The sequence below is a fragment of the Tachypleus tridentatus genome, chromosome 13 (genome assembly GCF_004210375.1).
Source record: "Tachypleus tridentatus isolate NWPU-2018 chromosome 13, ASM421037v1, whole genome shotgun sequence".
NCBI classification, from domain to species: Eukaryota; Metazoa; Arthropoda; class Merostomata; order Xiphosura; family Limulidae; genus Tachypleus; species Tachypleus tridentatus.
Genome location: NC_134837.1, coordinates 70,122,850 through 70,140,992, shown reverse-complemented (window position 1 = coordinate 70,140,992; position 18,143 = coordinate 70,122,850). Strand labels below are relative to the sequence as shown.

The 18,143-nt window shown below is 34.8% G+C and overlaps 1 protein-coding gene across 1 annotated transcript in view; it reads left to right on the top strand.

The window, feature by feature from the left end:
- Positions 1-18,143, top strand: part of LOC143236818 (intraflagellar transport protein 27 homolog) — a 31,190-nt gene that overhangs the window by 10,300 nt on the left and 2,747 nt on the right. Inside the window, exons 3-6 of the mRNA XM_076475415.1 lie at positions 9,442-9,501; positions 10,466-10,525; positions 15,735-15,852; positions 16,834-16,943. Coding sequence (XP_076331530.1) covers positions 9,442-9,501; positions 10,466-10,525; positions 15,735-15,852; positions 16,834-16,943 — 348 coding nt within the window. The remainder of the gene's footprint in view (positions 1-9,441; positions 9,502-10,465; positions 10,526-15,734; positions 15,853-16,833; positions 16,944-18,143) is intronic.

Sequence of the window (18,143 nt, the reverse complement as noted above, 5' to 3'; positions counted from 1 at the left end):
GTTCTTCTACTTATTTTCACGCACCTAGTCAGTCCTTTACTGCTGTTGATCTCTCAGTTTGCTCCCCTTCATTATTCTCCCAATTTTCATGGAGGGTTGACAATAATTCACAAGGCAGTGATCATTTTCTTGTAATTTTGAGAGAGACTGGCTGTGGTTGATGCATCCCAACCTGCATGACCTGGTGAAAGCTGGATCATATAAACTGGCCTACTTTCTCTGCTCTCACAGAACATGATCCTGCCATTGTCTGTAAGCCATCAGTAGATGACTGTGTGGCAGCAGTAACTGACTGTATTATACAAGCAGCTGCTCAGTGTATTCCTGAAACCTCAACACTTTGCCACTATATCCTCGTCCATGGCATAATCCTGCCTACCACATGACATGGAAGGCTCAAGAAACTGACCTGGGATACTTTTTGTAGGTATCCCACACTCTCACACCGCATCGCTTCCCAGTAGGCCCTTGCACATGCTCAGTGGGTAAGATGTCAAAGCCAGAAAGAATCTTGGATTAAGTTCACAACTGGCATATCTTCTGACACTAGTTCCAAAGCTATATAGGAAAAGATTCGAAAGGTCAGTGGGCAATATAATTCTGTCTCCCTCTCGATCTTGATCTCTGATGGCCAGGAAGTGGCTGATACCTGGAGCATTGCTGAAACTCTAGGTGAAAGCTTTTGGTTGGTATCTAGCACTTCTGCTTCTTCCTCTACCGTCTTAGCCAACAAGACTTGGGCAGAGCAATTACCTTTTTCCTTTTAAGTTGATTTTCTCTATGACTATAATCCTCCCTTTATGCCGGTGGAACTCAAACTGGCCCTTCATCGGTCTGGGAGTACATTGGTTGGACCTGATGATGTACACTATGAAATGTTGCGCCATCTATCTCCTGCTTCTCTTGGTATTCTTCTGATTGTTTTTAACTGGATCTGGCAGAAGAATGTTTTTCCTGATGTCTGACACCAGACTATTGTCTCACATTTCTTTAAGCCTGGGAAGGATCTCAAGATTCCTTCAAACTACCGTCCAATTGCTTTGATGAGCTGTCTCTGAAAGACCTTAGAGAAGATGGTTAATGCTTGTCTTGTTTGGTTCCTTGAATCAAACAACTTCCTCTCACCCAACCACTGTTGGTTCGAATGACAGTGTTCCACTGTGGACCACCTGATTTGACTTGAAACGTCAGTCAGAGAAGCCTTCCTCAAATGACAACATCTTGTATCAATATTCTTTGATATTGAGAAGGCTTATGATACAACATGGAGGTATGGAATTTTGTGAGATCTCCATATATATGGGTCATGTGGCCATTTGCCCATTTTTATTAAAAAAATTTTAATGGACAGGAGATTCCAAGTTTGTGTGGGTTTGACACTTTCCCGTTCTTTTCTACAGGAACTTGGAGTCTCTCAGGGCTTTGTTTTGAGTGTCACACTTTTCAGTATAAAAATTAATGCCATCACTGAACAACTCCCTCTCACTGTTGCAAACAGGCTCTATGTCGACAATTTCACATCTCATGCCAGTCGTCGAACATGAGTTATATTGAGTGGCAGCTACAGACTACCATCATTTGTTTACTGAAGTGGACCACAGCAAACGGCTTTAACCTCTCTGTCTCTAAAACTGTTTGCATGCACTTTTGCCGCCAACAGGGTATTCACCCTGATTCTGAACTCCGTATTGGTGAAGTTGTTCTGCCTGTGGTCCCTGAGACAAAATTCTTGGGGCTTATCTTTGACCTTAAGCTGACCCTTATACCACACATCAAGCAGCTACAGGTCAAATGTACAAGAGCACTGAACGTCCTCCATGTTCTCTCTTTCACCACTTGGGGAGCAGATCAGTGTTCTATGCTAAAGATATATTGTGCTCTTATTTGATCAAAACTTGACTATGGATCACTGGTGTATGGCTCTGCCAGACCCTCAGCCTTAAAGATGTTGGACCCCATTCATCATCAACGACTTTGGCTCTGCACTGGAGCTTTCTGCACTTCCCCAGTTCAGAGTTTACACATAGAGTCTCATGAACCTTCTTTGCACCTCTGCCATTTGCAATTGTCTTTACTATATGCTTTGAAACTTTATTCCTTACCAAAAAATTGCACCTGGGGATGTGTTTTCCTTCCTCAGTGGGCCATACTTTTTCAGAACAGATGATCTGCCATTTCTCCTTTTGGCCTTCGTATCCAGGCGCAGTTGGATGAATTGGGTCTGTCCATTGCTGTATCCACTGGTCAGCTCATCCCACCATCTTTAAGTCATCTGAGAAAAGCAGAAACTCCCAATTGGAAATACTGTCTGCTATTTGCTGAACATCTTCCAAGCCATCCTTTCATTCCTATTTATACAGATGGTTCGAAATCAGATGACTGTGTGGGCTCTCTCATGGTTTGCTGTGGTTCGGTGGTTGCATGCAGAATCTCCTCTACAGCTTCTGTGTTCGCTGCTGAACTGTATGCCATTTCTCGTGCCCTGGATCACACAGAAGCTAAGCAGTATTCAAACTGCACTATTTATACTGACTCTCGTATTTCTCTACTGGCCCTGGAATCGCTTCACGTTACTTCACACCCTGTTCTTGCCAATATTCAAAACTGACTGGCCAATTTCTGTTCAACACCTACTTCTATCCAGTTTTTCTGGACAACAGGCCACATTGGTATTCATGGGAATGAGTTTGCCGACACTGCAGCTAAATCCATCTGCTCTGGCACTATCACTGCTGTGCCTGTTCCATACATGGATTATGGTCCTGTATTCAAGGCTCAGCTTCATGCCAATTGGCAGTCAACTCAGAGTGAGCAATGTGAAAACAAACTTTTCCAAATAAAACCCTCTTGGTCAGAATAACCCACATTTCTTTCTTGCTGTCGTTACAAATCTCAACAACAACACCATTTTAAACATGTCCTGTCCCAAGGATTTTCTATAACGTTAGACATTGTTATTGGTGATGGTGACACTGTTCACCTTTGTAATGTTTATAGTTTTTTAAAGGCCATTAATTTTTTTAATGTCATTTAAGTTTTTTAATTTATACATTAGACCTTTTTTAATGTGATTCCCTTTGAAGAATCACAGTTTATCTAGTTTGATTTGAAATTAGAAAATGGTTGTAACATTAAATAACTCAAAACCAGGACTGGAAAGGCCAACTTCAGGTAACTAACATTGCTGTTTGAACTACCTGTTAGTCATCCTGGTGAGTTATTATTTTACTACAAGTCTTTTAAAACTTTTATTACTTTACTTTTTGAAAATGGCCATAACATCAAATAACTGGGAACCAGGACTGGAAAGGTGAACTTCATGTGACTGACAGTAGTTTTTGTACTTACCTGTTAGTCTTCGTGGCTAGTTATGATTATTACAATTCTGCTACAGAAAGTACTTTACAACTTGAATTACTGTAGTTTTTCTCTTAACATTGCAGACTATATGTAAACATTGGTTTTATGCTATTTATGTTTTTTAAACTTTTTTGTTTTACCTTAATTTCCTTTCATGAATTTTACTAAATTTACTTTAATTTTAACTTTTTACCAGATATTTGACACAGATAGCCTAGCTGCGTTGTGCCATAAAACATTAAATCAACCAACCAATCAACCAACTAGCTCTCAACAAACATTTTAGGAGTTTGTCCTAAGAAAGAAATTAGGTGTTACCTGTTAAGACCTGATGAAAATAAAAAGTTTTCAAATATTAAAGTTTCAAGTATAATTTTAAGAAACACAAATGTATGTAGTAGAGATATTAATAAACCAAACTGATTAGTTCCTCTCATTTCTCACCATGTTACCACGCTTCTTAAGACTTAAGATGTTTCACAAATTTTCTTGTTTTTCTTTATTCACTTACTATACAACACTTACGATTCTGGAACATCTTTCTAGAAGTATCTTAATAAATAACACTAAAGATTCTGGAATGTGTTTTTAGAGGTATCTCACCACATAACGCTAAAGATTCTGGAACATCTTTCTGTAATTGTCTTGCCATATAACACTAAATGTTCTAGATAATGACAAAATGAATTGCTCAAAATTTAATCTGTTGTTTATTTCTTACTTAAGGTGACTCTTAAAAGGGCAGAGTTTTCAGAAATTCACCTCTCAGTAGAAGTGAGAGCTATTACTTTAACCTAATATTAGGTTGTCCAGAAATAATCGTTTTTGAACTGCGAAGTTTGTAATGGTACAAACCAGTGCTGTAAAACATGCTTTAATCAAAGTAAGCACCATTTGTTTTAACACACTTTTGCCAACATCTAATGATGCTGTTTATGCCCCTGCTGTAGATATCGAAGTTTCTATGGTGAATGAACTCCCTGAAAATTTCTGCAGATCCTGGTTTTGAAAGAGATTATTGTTCAAAAAGTTGTCGAAGTACTTGAAAAAATGAAAATATGTAGGGGAAAGCTCTGGGGAATAAGGTGGATGAGGCATAATCTCAATTCTTAATTCATTCAATTTTTGAGTGTCATCCTTGACATGTCTCATAATGCCAATTTTGTTGATCTCCAGTCAGCTCATACAGAACCCACTTATCCAACTTTTTTGTCTTTCCAATTGTACTCACGAGGTTGGAAATGCTTGATTTTTTTGTGCCTAGCTTTTATGCAAGCTCACGTGCTGTTATGCGAGGTAACTTACTTCCCTTAACGTGTTTTCATCTAAGGATGGCTTTCTTCCAGAACCTTTGTTGTCTTCAAGACTTTCATCTCCATGTCAAAACTTTTGGAACCAATGCTGAATTCTATGTTCAGTAACAGATCCATGGCTGAATGCCTGGTTGATGTTCTGTGTAGTTTCAGTAGATTTTCATCCATATTTGAAGTCATAGAGGAAAAATAGATGAAAGTCCTTCTTGTCCATGTTGCCTTGGGGGTTGTGAAACTTACTCTGAGTACGGCTGAAACAGCAGACAATTAAGACACCTTGTAAGTGATAAATGTTGGATTAAACCAACCTACCAATGATAACTTACTCGATATTTAGCTTCTAAATGTCATTGTGAGAGTTCCAACATGTTTTTCTGGACAACCTAATACCAGAAAAATTTTAAACACACCAAATCTTTGAATGAAACTTTCAACCCTGTGTGTAATGATATGTTGTGTGCTAGACTATGGTGCAATTAGTGTTAAACTATGGCTGTGTCTAGTAGGAGGGCAACCCATTCTGTATGTGCAGTGTTATCTTTGAGCACATTGAGATATTAAGTTAGACAAAGCTCATTCTTTCCTCATCACTGCTTATGAACTATGTTTTTTCATTATGAATTATGTACTTTTTATTTTAAATTGTTAACTAACTTTCAGTTAGAACTTCTGTCACAGACTCATTACATTTTCTTACATTAATCTTATTTTTTCTATTAATCAATCTACAAGATTTTAAGGCATGTATGATATACACCCTTGTGTAAATTAATTGAAACAAGACAGAAAATTATGATTTTTTTCAATTTTTTGAGTTTATTTCTGAAAATCCAAAAATCCTCACAAATTAATACATGATATGACTGCCTTTAATTTTCAGAAGATCATTAATCAGCTTTAGCATCGAGTCCACGAGTTGCCTGCAATATTTACTAATTTTTGGATTGTGGTATCACACCTTAATTATGGCCTCAATTAGCTTATCTTTCATAGTATAGTCTTTTCCTGAAGTCTTTCTTTACAAATTGCCCGAAGATTTTCAATAGGATTTAAGTCCAGAGAGTTTCCAGGCCAGTCCAGCACCCTATTCACATTATAGTCATAAAATTCTTCACAAGTTTCAATGTGTGGCACAGAGTCAGATCTTGCTGAAAAATGCCAGATCCATCTGGAAATATATTTTTCAATTCTGGAACAACTCTTCTCTGCAAAACTTCGATGTACTGTGGTCCTCGCATCATGCCTTCTACGATATGTAAGCCTCCGATGCCATAATAGCTGAAAAAGCCCCAAAACATCTTCTTCAAGGGATATTTTACAAACTGATTGATGTGAGATTCTTGTAGTTTCTCACCTGAAGATCTGCGAACATGCAGACTTCTTTGACCCTGTACGAAGAAATGAGTCTCATCACTGAATAACACCTTCCTCCATTGTTCTTGCATCTAGTTCTTGTATTTCACACCCCATTGATACCATTTTTTCTTCATTGAGTTGGTAAGAAGTTGTTTATTGACTAGTCTCCTTGCCCTTCTAATGCAATTTCGAATGATGTAATATTCCTCAAAATTTCATCATATATCCCAAAACTAGATCGACTGTACTGCAAAACACAGCTAATGATGCCGTCTGTGTGAAAAAATGACTATTAAAGGAAATCAGTGGGTCCAGTGAGCCTACACTAGCTGCCATGTTGAAAATATTGTAAAATGACCATTTGTTTCAGTTAATTTGCACAAAGGTGTAGCTTCTGTGACAGGACTGTTCCCCATCATTATTAACCATCCTCTTTTATAGTGCTCCTAATCCTTCAGTCTCTTCTCACAGTTTAGGGATTTTCCATCTTCCTCTAGTACTATGATAATTCTAGCCTCATTCTGCTCTTAATGTTTTCCTAACTCACTTTATTAGCTTGTTGTCTTTTTTATCATTTCCTTTCCTGAGGTTCTGTATCACTTCCCTGCTAGATTCACAATGTTAAGGTTGGACTAACTGTTCTTCATACAACCTCATTTTCTTCTTCAGCTATTCTAGTGGTCAGTTTCTTTAATTCTGGAATTTGTTTTATTGGATTCTTTGTTTTATGTTGGGAAATTCTTATTTGATATTCTTCCTTAATGTAGAACTTTTGTGGAGTTTTTTATCCTTGGGCTCTTCATGGTGTACTGCATCCTAAGAAGCCAGCCATCATGAGGCTCTTTAACTACCAATCACTTTCTCCTGTGGAATATTGACTCTTACATTTTGGCCACTCATGGACTCATTTTACAGGAAATGCTTGGGTCCAACAGGGTTTTTCCTATAAACCTTGTTTGTCATTCAGAGCTGTTACTTTAAAAGTAAACTCTTGATTACAGAAACCACCTTGTGGATAACTTGTTAGTTATTCAAGGTCATCCTTTGCTTATAAGTAATGAAGTTTAAAATATTTAGAATTTGTTCAGTTTGCTGGGATGGAAAGATGAATTTCAGGTAGCTAGGCTTGTTGTAGCTCATCTGGGTTATACTTAAATTTTCAAAAGAAGAGGAGAAGAATGGGAGCTTATGAACTATAAAGACAAGGGTTTCTAGTTTTGTTTAACATTATTTTGCAAATAAAAGGGTGGAGGTTTGGAGTTGTACATTGTAGAATTATTAGGTTAGTTTATTTCTTATTTACAGTTAAATCTAAATACTAAGGGTAACTGCCTTTCCACAGTTGGTTGTAGACAGCAAAAAGCAGTAGGAGTTGAGGCATTGTGGGTTAAGCACTCAACTCCTAACCCATAACTGATTTTCCATAGTAGCTTGCTAGTTTGACATCAGAATCTGGATCTTGTCTGATAGATGGAATATCTCCAACATAGTTAGGTGCTATAGCCACAGATATTGGCTGATAATGGAAAAATAATTTCTAACGTTTTTAGTTTCATTATAATGTTTTTGATTTGTTTATATGTATATATTTTACCTTCCAAGCCATACCTCATATGTATGGTAATCCATCACACAGTTTGAGTGTGGGAATTTATGTCTTGTGACAGAAAATTTCAGTTTGATCCATGCATCTTGTTGGTGTTTTTCCTCATACAAATTTCTCCATCCTGTTTTCTTTCAGTAGAGTAAAGTGATAAGACAGGTTCATCATCATAAAGTTGCAAGGAGTTCAGGATGGAGAGTTTCCTTTCAAGTTGGTGTAATCCCACTAGGTAATCAGGATAAAGAGTACCCCTTTGGGTTGGTGTAATCCCATAGATATGAGACCAAGTGGACACACCTTCAATCAAAATTAAGGATGGAATGTTTACCAGGAATGTAATATAGATTACCCCCCTAGACTAAGAACCACACTGTTCCTAGTTGGTATGTTAGCCAGATGGGTCTTGCATTACCCTTGGGATGCTGGTCTGGGATGATTCATTTCTGTACCTGCTTATTTTGGTAAGCATGATCTGACTTATTGTCCTAGCCACACTACAAAATAATTCTCTGCTGACCCCTTGAGACATAATGGCCAGTAAAGCAGTTATCATGTTCCAACTACCTATGTGACACTAGCACTGCATAAGAGGCCATTTTGACACTACTTTTTGTTCTGTCACTTTTGTAAGATAGAGAGTATTCATGCATGAGTATTCCATGCAGTCTCCCTGTGAGTGACGTTCCACTAGCCCTGTCTCCCCACCAGGTGATGAACATAGTGTATTTTCAGAAAGAGCTCAACTGTGCTGTTTTCTCTTTCTCTATATGCCCTTCCACAGTCTTATCAGTGTTAGGTTTCAGCTCATCTGTTCAGTTTTCTCTTTTCCCATATGTCCCTCCACAGTCTTGTCAGTGTTAGGTTTTAGCTCATCTGTTCATTTTTCTCTTTTCCCATATGTCCCTCCACGGTCTTGTCAGTGTTAGGTTTTAGGTCATCTGTTCATCTTTCTCTTTCTCCATATGTTACTCCACAGTCTTATCAGTGTTAGGTTTTAGTTCTAAGTTCTGTGGAGGGGTGAGTAACATTTCTGAAATTAACATTTTCTTTGTATGAAAATGTCTTTCAGATATATATCTTTTCACAGAACCACTTACCTTTCTTCCCCACTTCTTTTGCCTCATCAAGAATGAGCCTTTGATGTAATCATTGTGCTCAAGGAGAGTACTGATCATGGAGGATGTGTCATCCTCCTATTGATGGAGAGCTATAATATAGTACTGACTGCATCATAGTGTAGCCCAGAACACCTTATTACATGTAGGGGTGGGAGTTTCATTCAGAGGCTTGGTTTGTGTAAAACGTTTTCAACAGTGATGTGGGGTAACAGTCATCATTCTATGGAAACATAGTATCTAGCTGAAATACATTGTAAGGTAGGGAAAATTCTAAACATGGAATGCTAGCTTAACCATTATGATGATGATCTTGAAGCTATAATTGATGTATATGTGAACATTATAATAAACATGTTCTACTAAGACACACAGCTAAACATTATAATTGTAATTACACACACACACTATCTTCTGGGTGAAGGAAAATCATCCAACCTTGTAGTTCACTGATTTTTATCAAGAACATTCTTTGGCAATGAAAAGATATATATATGTGTTTGTCTATATATATATTGAATTAAATAAATTTTAAAGGAAAGATTATTACACTTGTTCTTTTCCAGTTTCACTTTTTTCATGCAGGCAATGAAAAGATGTTTTTTTATACTATTCATATTTTTTACATTGTAGTTGTCATACTGTCGTAAAAACCTGTACAAATTTATGAGCCTTTATTTCAAATGTGATCTAGACATGCGGTGTAGACCTGCTTGTGAAAACCGTCAATGTTCCAGACACAAATGACGTAGTGGTGAGTACACATTTACACATTATTATTTCTATCAGTTTTATCAGGATTATTCTGTGTAGTTTTTTGATATCATATATATTCATATCTAACATTTATTTTTCTGAGCAAGTAATATATGTTTTCCATATGATAACGTAATTACATTCACAGGTAAAAACAAACTGGTTAGTGTTCCACAGAACATTACACCCAAAGTAAAAGATTTTTTGTTTTTACCACTTATTTATTGTTATTTAATGCAGATTATAATGACAGATGATAAGGTCTTCTTTACTCTCTGCTTATCTTTTTGACAACAACAAGAGTAGTGCTAGATATGGTTTTAAGCTATATACCTTCAGTGAAATGTAACTGGAAGCAGTGAAAGAGAATTCTAGTTTTAGCACATGTATACTTTGAATGTAATTATATGGATGGAAACTAAAGATTATAAGATACACATGCATCAGAGATTTTTAAAATGTTGACTAGAACTGTGTTTATATTCTTTAGTTCTATTCAGGTAGGAAAATGATTTTTTTTTTTCATGTGACCTTGTCATAATAATAATCACTTGCATATCAGAATTAACTGAGATAAAAATATATGCTGTCCTGTACTTCAGAAATTTGTATCTCAAAATGTAAGTCTTAGTGCTCAGTGTTTTTCTTACATTTTCATATATATCTTTTTTCTTTTTAAGTGAAATTCTTAGAAATGGATCAAGATGATCTTACGACCTTACAGAAGTTAGTTTACTTAAATAATAAATTCTACTCAAACATCTGATTAGTATTAGAATGTGAAGTTTATAGTAGTGAAAATAGAAAAATACTGATGTGGATAGTTGCATTTAACATTAATTTGTGGGCTAACAGGGTTATGGGATCCTGTAATTATGGATACATACTTTTAGTATTTGGTAATAAAAAAACTAACTATAATATAAATGTTACTACTAATGCCATTAATTTATGTGATTTAGGAATTGTACTTCTATGATTCATCTGGAAAGGAGACTTACCTTGATATGATGCAAAAGCTGGTATGTTACACTATAACATGGTATCAGATACGACTAATAAAATACATTTTATATGTATGCAATCACAAATATTTCAAGTAAGTTTTTGGATGTGATAAAGTAATGTAGTTTTCAAGAAAGCAAAAACTCTGTGCAGCATTTTAGAATAGAGGATTTGATGTTAGAATTTAATTTGGTGATATATTTTCTACTCTTTGAAATATTCACACAAGGTACCTCTTTATATCTGCCAATTTTTGTAACATTTTCTAAGCTCTGTACTATTGTACTTGTAACTTTAGTCTTATGAATTCTTAAAAATTAACGACTATAATATGTTCTAAATATCCAATATAACAAACTCTGCTTCCCATCTTTCTTATTCTAGAACTTAATAGCATTTTCTCTTTGAGGTCTTTGAAATAATAAATGAAATATCAGACAGTGTGATACATAAATTGATGATTGTGTCATCATATGAAACTTGTTTAGGAAAAACAGTTGTATAACACTGCACAAAAAGTTATGTGAAAACAATAAATGAAAATGTGACTTGGGTTTGATAAGGATGTCATTAAATATTATTATACCATCTGCTTCTTCAGTCATCTTTTAATTATATGTACAATTGTTGTTTTTTAACTTTGTGTGTAGCAGGGATGTTTGATCAGTAGAAACAACCTGGGCAGTTGACTGATCAAGTAATATTGGGTACAGTAAAATATTCTATTTATTTTGACTGCACTGTTGAATTTTGTATAATTTAATGTTATTAATGTAAATTATGTGAAAATAAAAAATTCCAATTTATGGTTCATCTCCAGCCTTCTAACAACAAACTTAGTGGTTCATACAGCACTGCCATTTTGACATTGTATATCATAAATAACTAATATTAACAGCCGTCACACCAAATAACTATTTGGGTTCATTAATGATATGTCATTATTATAAAGTTATAATGCAAGTTTAAAAGAAGAAATATCTTTGTTGGATGTATAAATTTGGAAGATATAATATGGCATATTATAACATCACTCACGTATAAAAAGTAATGATCCATTAAATTTGTATATTATACTAACACACCCAAACATTAAATACCTTCTTTCACACAAAAATATCTTGATCCTTGTTTGCCCTTCGAGCTTTGTTAGAAGAGTATTTGTAATCAGTCTTTACACCACATCAGTTTCATGCAGTTTCAGAACATGTACATATCATGTGACAACTCTCCATCAGTAATTCTACACCATCTATGTTGGTGCATCTGACTCTTTCTGATATTCTCACTTTCTTTATTGGCACTATATTGTTTAGATGTGTGCTATTTTCACATGTGGCTTACTTTTATAAACATGTTTCTTTGACTTTTGTTTTATTTCAACAGGTTTCTTTTACTGTATTTGCATTCACTTGTTTCAGCAATTTTTTTTCTTATGCATTTATTTCATGTCACCAAATTACAGTAAATTATAGTCGAAATTTGTGATTAATGTAAGTCATGACTTCTCAGGAACCAGGTTCTACTTTATATGCTTAGGAAGTACAGGCCTAAATTTGTAGGGAGCTCATTTCACATGTTCGGCCAGTGGTTTCTTCATCTCACATGACAGTGTTTCCAAGGAAGAATATAGTAAATCAATAGAAACTTTGGATTCTGTTTTTTTCTGGCACCTTACACCAACTGCTGTGCCATTATGTCATTTGTTTTGGTAAAAAGAGTTGTTTTCTTCTGTAGGCAATCTGTGATAAGTTTTTTCCATGTGGTTGATATACCTGTGGTAGGTGCAGTTCATATTTACAAATGGGAGAATTATGTATTTCATGTCATTAGTGCTTGGATTTCGATAAGTTAGATATTTATGTGTTATTTGTCATCTAAGTTACTGTAGTTAAATTCCAAGTTAGACATTGATTATTACTCTAATTTTTGGTCAGTGTAATCACTTTGCATGTTTATTAATATTATCTACTTTGAAGACTCTGTAGGTTCCATGGGTTTGTTAGATTGTTCTTAATAAGTACTCTATCTAAGTATGATTAGATCATATGTGAGTTACATATCTTTACTGTTAGTTACACCTAATTCCTTGTACTATTTCAGTATTTCTTTTTCATCCAGACCTTCACATCCTTATTTTCATCAGTGTAGGATATGACTAGATGTCCTTTGTTTTCTAGGTTAACTTAATGGAATTGTGGATAAGATATTTTGCAGGTAATCGTTTTACAGTTTGCACATTCACTATTATTACATACTTTGTGGACTACATACATTTAGATGGTTTGTCCCTTTCCTGTTTATAAGCACTTTATTAACTAGGCATGTTTAGATAGTTTGTACTTTACCTATCACTACTACTAGTAATATATAATTCTTTGTTCTGTTTGAATCATTTTATTTGTCCTTGTTAACCAAATGCCTTATCCTAATTTTCCTCAGCGTAGGAATCATGTCTTTTCTCGTCTAGGTTAATTTCAATGACTGATAACTTGGATGTTAATTATTAAGGTTTTCTAGCTAATTTTAATCAGGTTGCACCTTCTTTATTACTACACACTGTGTACCAGATAAATTTCGATGGTTTATCCATCTGATGTTCATCAGTACTTTGTTAACTGGCTATATTTTGATTGTTTATATGTTACATATTTTTACTAATAGTAATATCTAATTCATTGCCCTGTCTTAATTTTTTCCTTCTTTGTAATGAGCTTTATCATACTAATGCTTTGTTAGATTAGACTTGATATTTTGCTTTTTTACATCACTGACATGTTCATTCCTTTCTCATTCATAGAGCTGGACCTTGGCTCATTTTTTGTTTGTGATCCTAGAAATTTCATTTTCTCCTTAGAATTTACAATCTTGTAGATATTTATTTGTTGTTCTGAGTCAGTTTTTCCAGTTAAAGATCCTACCTTTCAGATTAACTTTGCTTCTCTAAGTGTTTTGTTGGGGAGTACAAACTCTTGCCTGGCATATTCGTTCAATAAGTTTTTGCACCCTTCCTTCTAGTCATGACTGCTTCTTCCCATTCACAGTCTAGAGACCACACTTCTTTGTTCCTACAAGGTGCAAAATGGGTGGGATTCTTGATGAGAGGGTGAAAAACTAGACTCACACCCTCTCAATATCTCATTTGGGGGAGGGAGATCTTTTTTCAACCTCAATCAGGCACTGCCTTCTTTTCTTTGCCTTTGGAATGAGCATTTCACATGCTCCTCACCTTTTCTTATGGTATAAGATGTTTGATATTCTTGGGGTTATGGGTTTCCTTAGGAGCTCACATTCCCATGGATCACGCTCATTTAAGTTCCCTTCAGTGGACACTCTTTGATCAGTGGAACTTCTCCTCTGATCCCTAGTTTGGTGGTTAGAAAGAGTCTAGACCATGGTTGGGATGCTGCTTACTCCACCTCATCTGGATTTACATCTGTTCATGTACTTATCTTCAGAGAATTTGGGTTCTTACCCTCTACTCTTGGGTGATTACCAATTTCTGATTGACCATGGTATCTTCTCTCCACCTTTCTCAGGCATTTGGTAGTTCATCAAAATTTGTACCACTCACATTCTCTCCTACGGGAAATGGTGGCCATTATACATTCTGAATCTCCACAGCGGTCACTTATATCACTGAGCCAGGGGGTACCAATTCCAGGTCTCTGTGAGTTCAGATCCTGGATCTCCTTTTTGGGCTAAAAGTTACCACATTGTGGTCTGCTCTTGCCTTTTCTCTGGCTCCATGAATCAGGTGATACATCAATTATTTTTTCCTAAAAAGATTCTTCTTGAGGAGTGGTTCCTCCTTACACAGATATCTCCACTGTTTTTCATGTCCATTGTCCCAGTCCAGGGACTGACTCTATTCTACATGTTATATATTTTCACTCCTGACCCATTAGACCTTCTTCCATGTCTGTTTATTATGGATGATAGTATACCTTCTGAATTTGGTCTTTTTGTCATGGATTTCCACCCTTCTGTTCCTCATCTTTCTTTATTTTTCATCTGGTATTGTGACAGAGACTTGCCTACTTTGTCCCTGTCTAGCTCTTAGACAGTCTTGTCTAACCTTTTCCTTTCTCCAGTTTTCATCTGTTTTCTGTTTCTTCATTCTTTCCTTACTTTTATGTTCCTCTGAATTGCTTGTTCAGTTCTCAATGTTGTCCTTTATGCTCTTTCTTATCCTCCATGTAGACCTTGTTTTCTTCTTCCATCTACCATCTCTCGTGTAGGACCTATTTCCTTCCCTTACTTGCTTGTGGTAATCTTCATTCAGATATTTATACCTTTAATATTACCCAAATCCTTTACCATTCCTCAAACTGTGCCAGTAAATTCAATTCTGCCTATTCTTTTGTTAGTTTCCTATTTCCTGGGTAGAAAGCATACCACTTCCGGAAGTAGTGCAGCACCCCCCAGGTGTGCTTCATTTTTATCTTGTACCATGTCCATTCATTCTGGGAGGTTGCTTTGTGCTTTATTTAATACTTGTGCTCCTAAACTGGCTCCATCACCTTTGAAATGTGGGATCCTAGCTTTGTGTGAAAGGAGGTAAGACCATTTTGTAAGTAAACATTTTATTACACTGAAAATTTATTTCTGATAATTATTTACCTCTTCTCGCACACTTTCCACCCTTCTTCCCCACTGCCAATGTTTTTTTGCTAATATCTGCCAGTTTTCGAAAGTGATGGTTGAGCTGGAATAGTAGAGGAAGCTAGCTGTGCCAGTATAGATGGTGCATGAATATTGGTGGAGAATAGTCACATGATATGTACATGTTTTGAAATGTTGTGAAATTGATGAGATAACTGCAAACATTTTTAGCAATGCTTAGAATGCAAGCAAGGATCAAGGTAAGTACTTATTGGAAATACATTTTCAGTGTAAGAAAATGTTAACATATGAAAAAATATTAAGCTTTGACATAATGTAACTATTTTTTTTATTGTTGGGATTGAATACTCAGTCATTTTGAAACCCTTAAGTGGGGGTGAAATCCTAAGACTGGCTTGAATGGAGGGGGGGACCTAAAATAATGTAAAATATTGACTAATACATGGGTATTTAATATAGGTTCTTACATTGACCAGTTTCTGATGAGTCAAAAAAACAGTCAGTCTTATCAGCAAGAGCATTAAAACTTGTCTCTAAAATTAAACATTGTTATAGTTTTGGTTTTTCTTTAAGGTACAGAATGTTTTCTGTATTTGCTAGTGGCATAATCCATCCATGTGGGCTTTAGTATTTGATGTTACCAATGAAGATTCATTCAATAACATTTCCTCATGGCTACAAAAGCTACAAGATTTAAAACCCGCTGTTCCACCAACAGGTAATTAATCTTTTAACAACTACTTACTTCTATTAGAGTTGCTCATGGACTTTTGCATAAGAACCTAGAAATGGAAACACTGATACAGTTTTATGCATAAACATTAGCAATAGATACCACACACAAAAAACAGTCATATGTGAAAGGTAACACCTTAAGTTAGAATTGATAAAATATAAAGTAATAAGGAAAGTTTGGTATCAAAGAATATAGGCACGTATTGTATATAATATCTTAATATATAAAGGTGCATTCTAGGTTTATTTAGCTTCTGGGACATCAGTTAATAAATACATATTCCTTAGTTTATTTTTTCATAGTTTTTGTTGTCTTAACACATGGTAAAAGAGGATTTAACAACAACTGTTAGGTACGTTAAAATATAAATAAATTTCGATCATGCACATGTCATTTCTCACCCAAAATATTTTTTTAAAAATTCATATCAGGTAGAAACTTTGGCTTCTCTAAATAATATTTTGAACAAATTGTTTAAATATGTTGTGAATTTAAATAGCCATTATATTGTGTGGCAGATTGTATAAATGTTTATGAAAAAGTGGGCTGTATGAAAGTTTATCTTAAAGAGAGAGAGGAAAATAAGTTTACACTTGGTGATGTGTGCAGTATTAGTTTGGCCAGTTTAAGTTGGAGTCTGTCATTGGAACTTTTATCAGGAATTTCCTAAATGCACTTTAACTGGGTTTTATTGATGAACTGGTATATTAAATATCATTTCCAGCATTATATTTTAAGACATCTTATCTCTTGGTCTTATATCAATGGATACACGCTGTTATAGCTCTGAACTCTTTCATTGTGTAAGAATAACTTATTTCCAGATGAGAGAATGTTGAAAGATAATGCCCATGTTAATTTCTCTTGTGTAAGTGTACTGTGATGACAGCCAGAATGAGTGACAGTTGTGAAAGTTAGGTTAGGTCAAGAATATTGAGAGATATGTTGTTCATGTTAACTTAGGTGTGCTTCTTGGAAACAAAACTGACTTAAAAGAGAGACGGAAGGTTTATCCAAAGGTGGCTCTAGAGTTTGCCAAGAAAAATGGACTTCAATATTTTGAATGTTCTGCTGTAAGTTATGGTTCTAATTATATCCATCATGTATTTTTATATGTATTAACACCAGTTTTTCTGATGTTAACAGCTATGATAGAATTTCTTTTGTCAGATATAACATTCATTTACAAAGATTCATCTAATAATTTTAAAGAGTTGTGAAGTTATTCATAATATATTTTTTGTATTAAAATTTCTCTCTTCAGCTAGAATATGTATATATTAATTATTTTGGAAATTATATATGTCAGTATTACTTACAGCTAGAACATGTATATATTAATTATTTTGGAAATTATATATGTCAGTATTACTTACAAGTTATAATGACTTAATATTGTTTTTATCAAAAACATTCAGTTTTATAGGGCTTCAGTGTATAACTAAACTTTGATCTATAATTATTTTTACAAAAAAAAGGCTTAGTTTTTCCTAAACTGCCAACAGTTTTATTGTTATTGTGCTATAAACTATTTACTCTCTCAACCCTATGTCTGAGACACTGGCCCATTAGCTCAATTTATCTGTGAAAATCTACATAGTAATGTTTAGTATAATTCTAATTTCACTAAGTATGTTTTCCAAATGTTTGACAAGTTGTTAGTAAATATTATAAATCTGCAGCACGCAAAAAAAATCAGAATCTGAAAAAATATTTTTATTAGATATTTGTCTGTGAATTTCAAAGCCTTTACTGAGTCAATCTCAGTGCGAATCAATTTTCATTTTAAGAATAAAAATTATTTTCTTCATCTCATTTTTAATGTTTCATTTGAATAATTTCTAAGAGACATCCTAAATAAATATCAGAAACATTATACTATTATGTGTTATCTTCTTTACTCTACTATCTAATACCAACTGTAGCAAAGCTATTGATGTACATTGAGAGGAAAAATTGAAAAGTATAAAACAAATGAACAGTAATTTCTTTTATTCTTCTTTGGGTGGAGTGTTTTACTGAATTAATATTTCTAACTTCACAGTTTCAACTGTTAACCTTAAGAAATGTACATTGTTACTGTAGTCGCTATCCACTTGAACAGTAATCCTCTTATCATACAGTGATAAATCATGGAGTGGATTATTAACACATATCATGTATACCACAAGCAAAGTGCCTGACCTATATGAACTTTGAGAGTTGAGACGATAATTGTGCTAGGCCTCATATTTTTTTTCAGAACATAAGAATTCATGTAGCTTTCAAATATG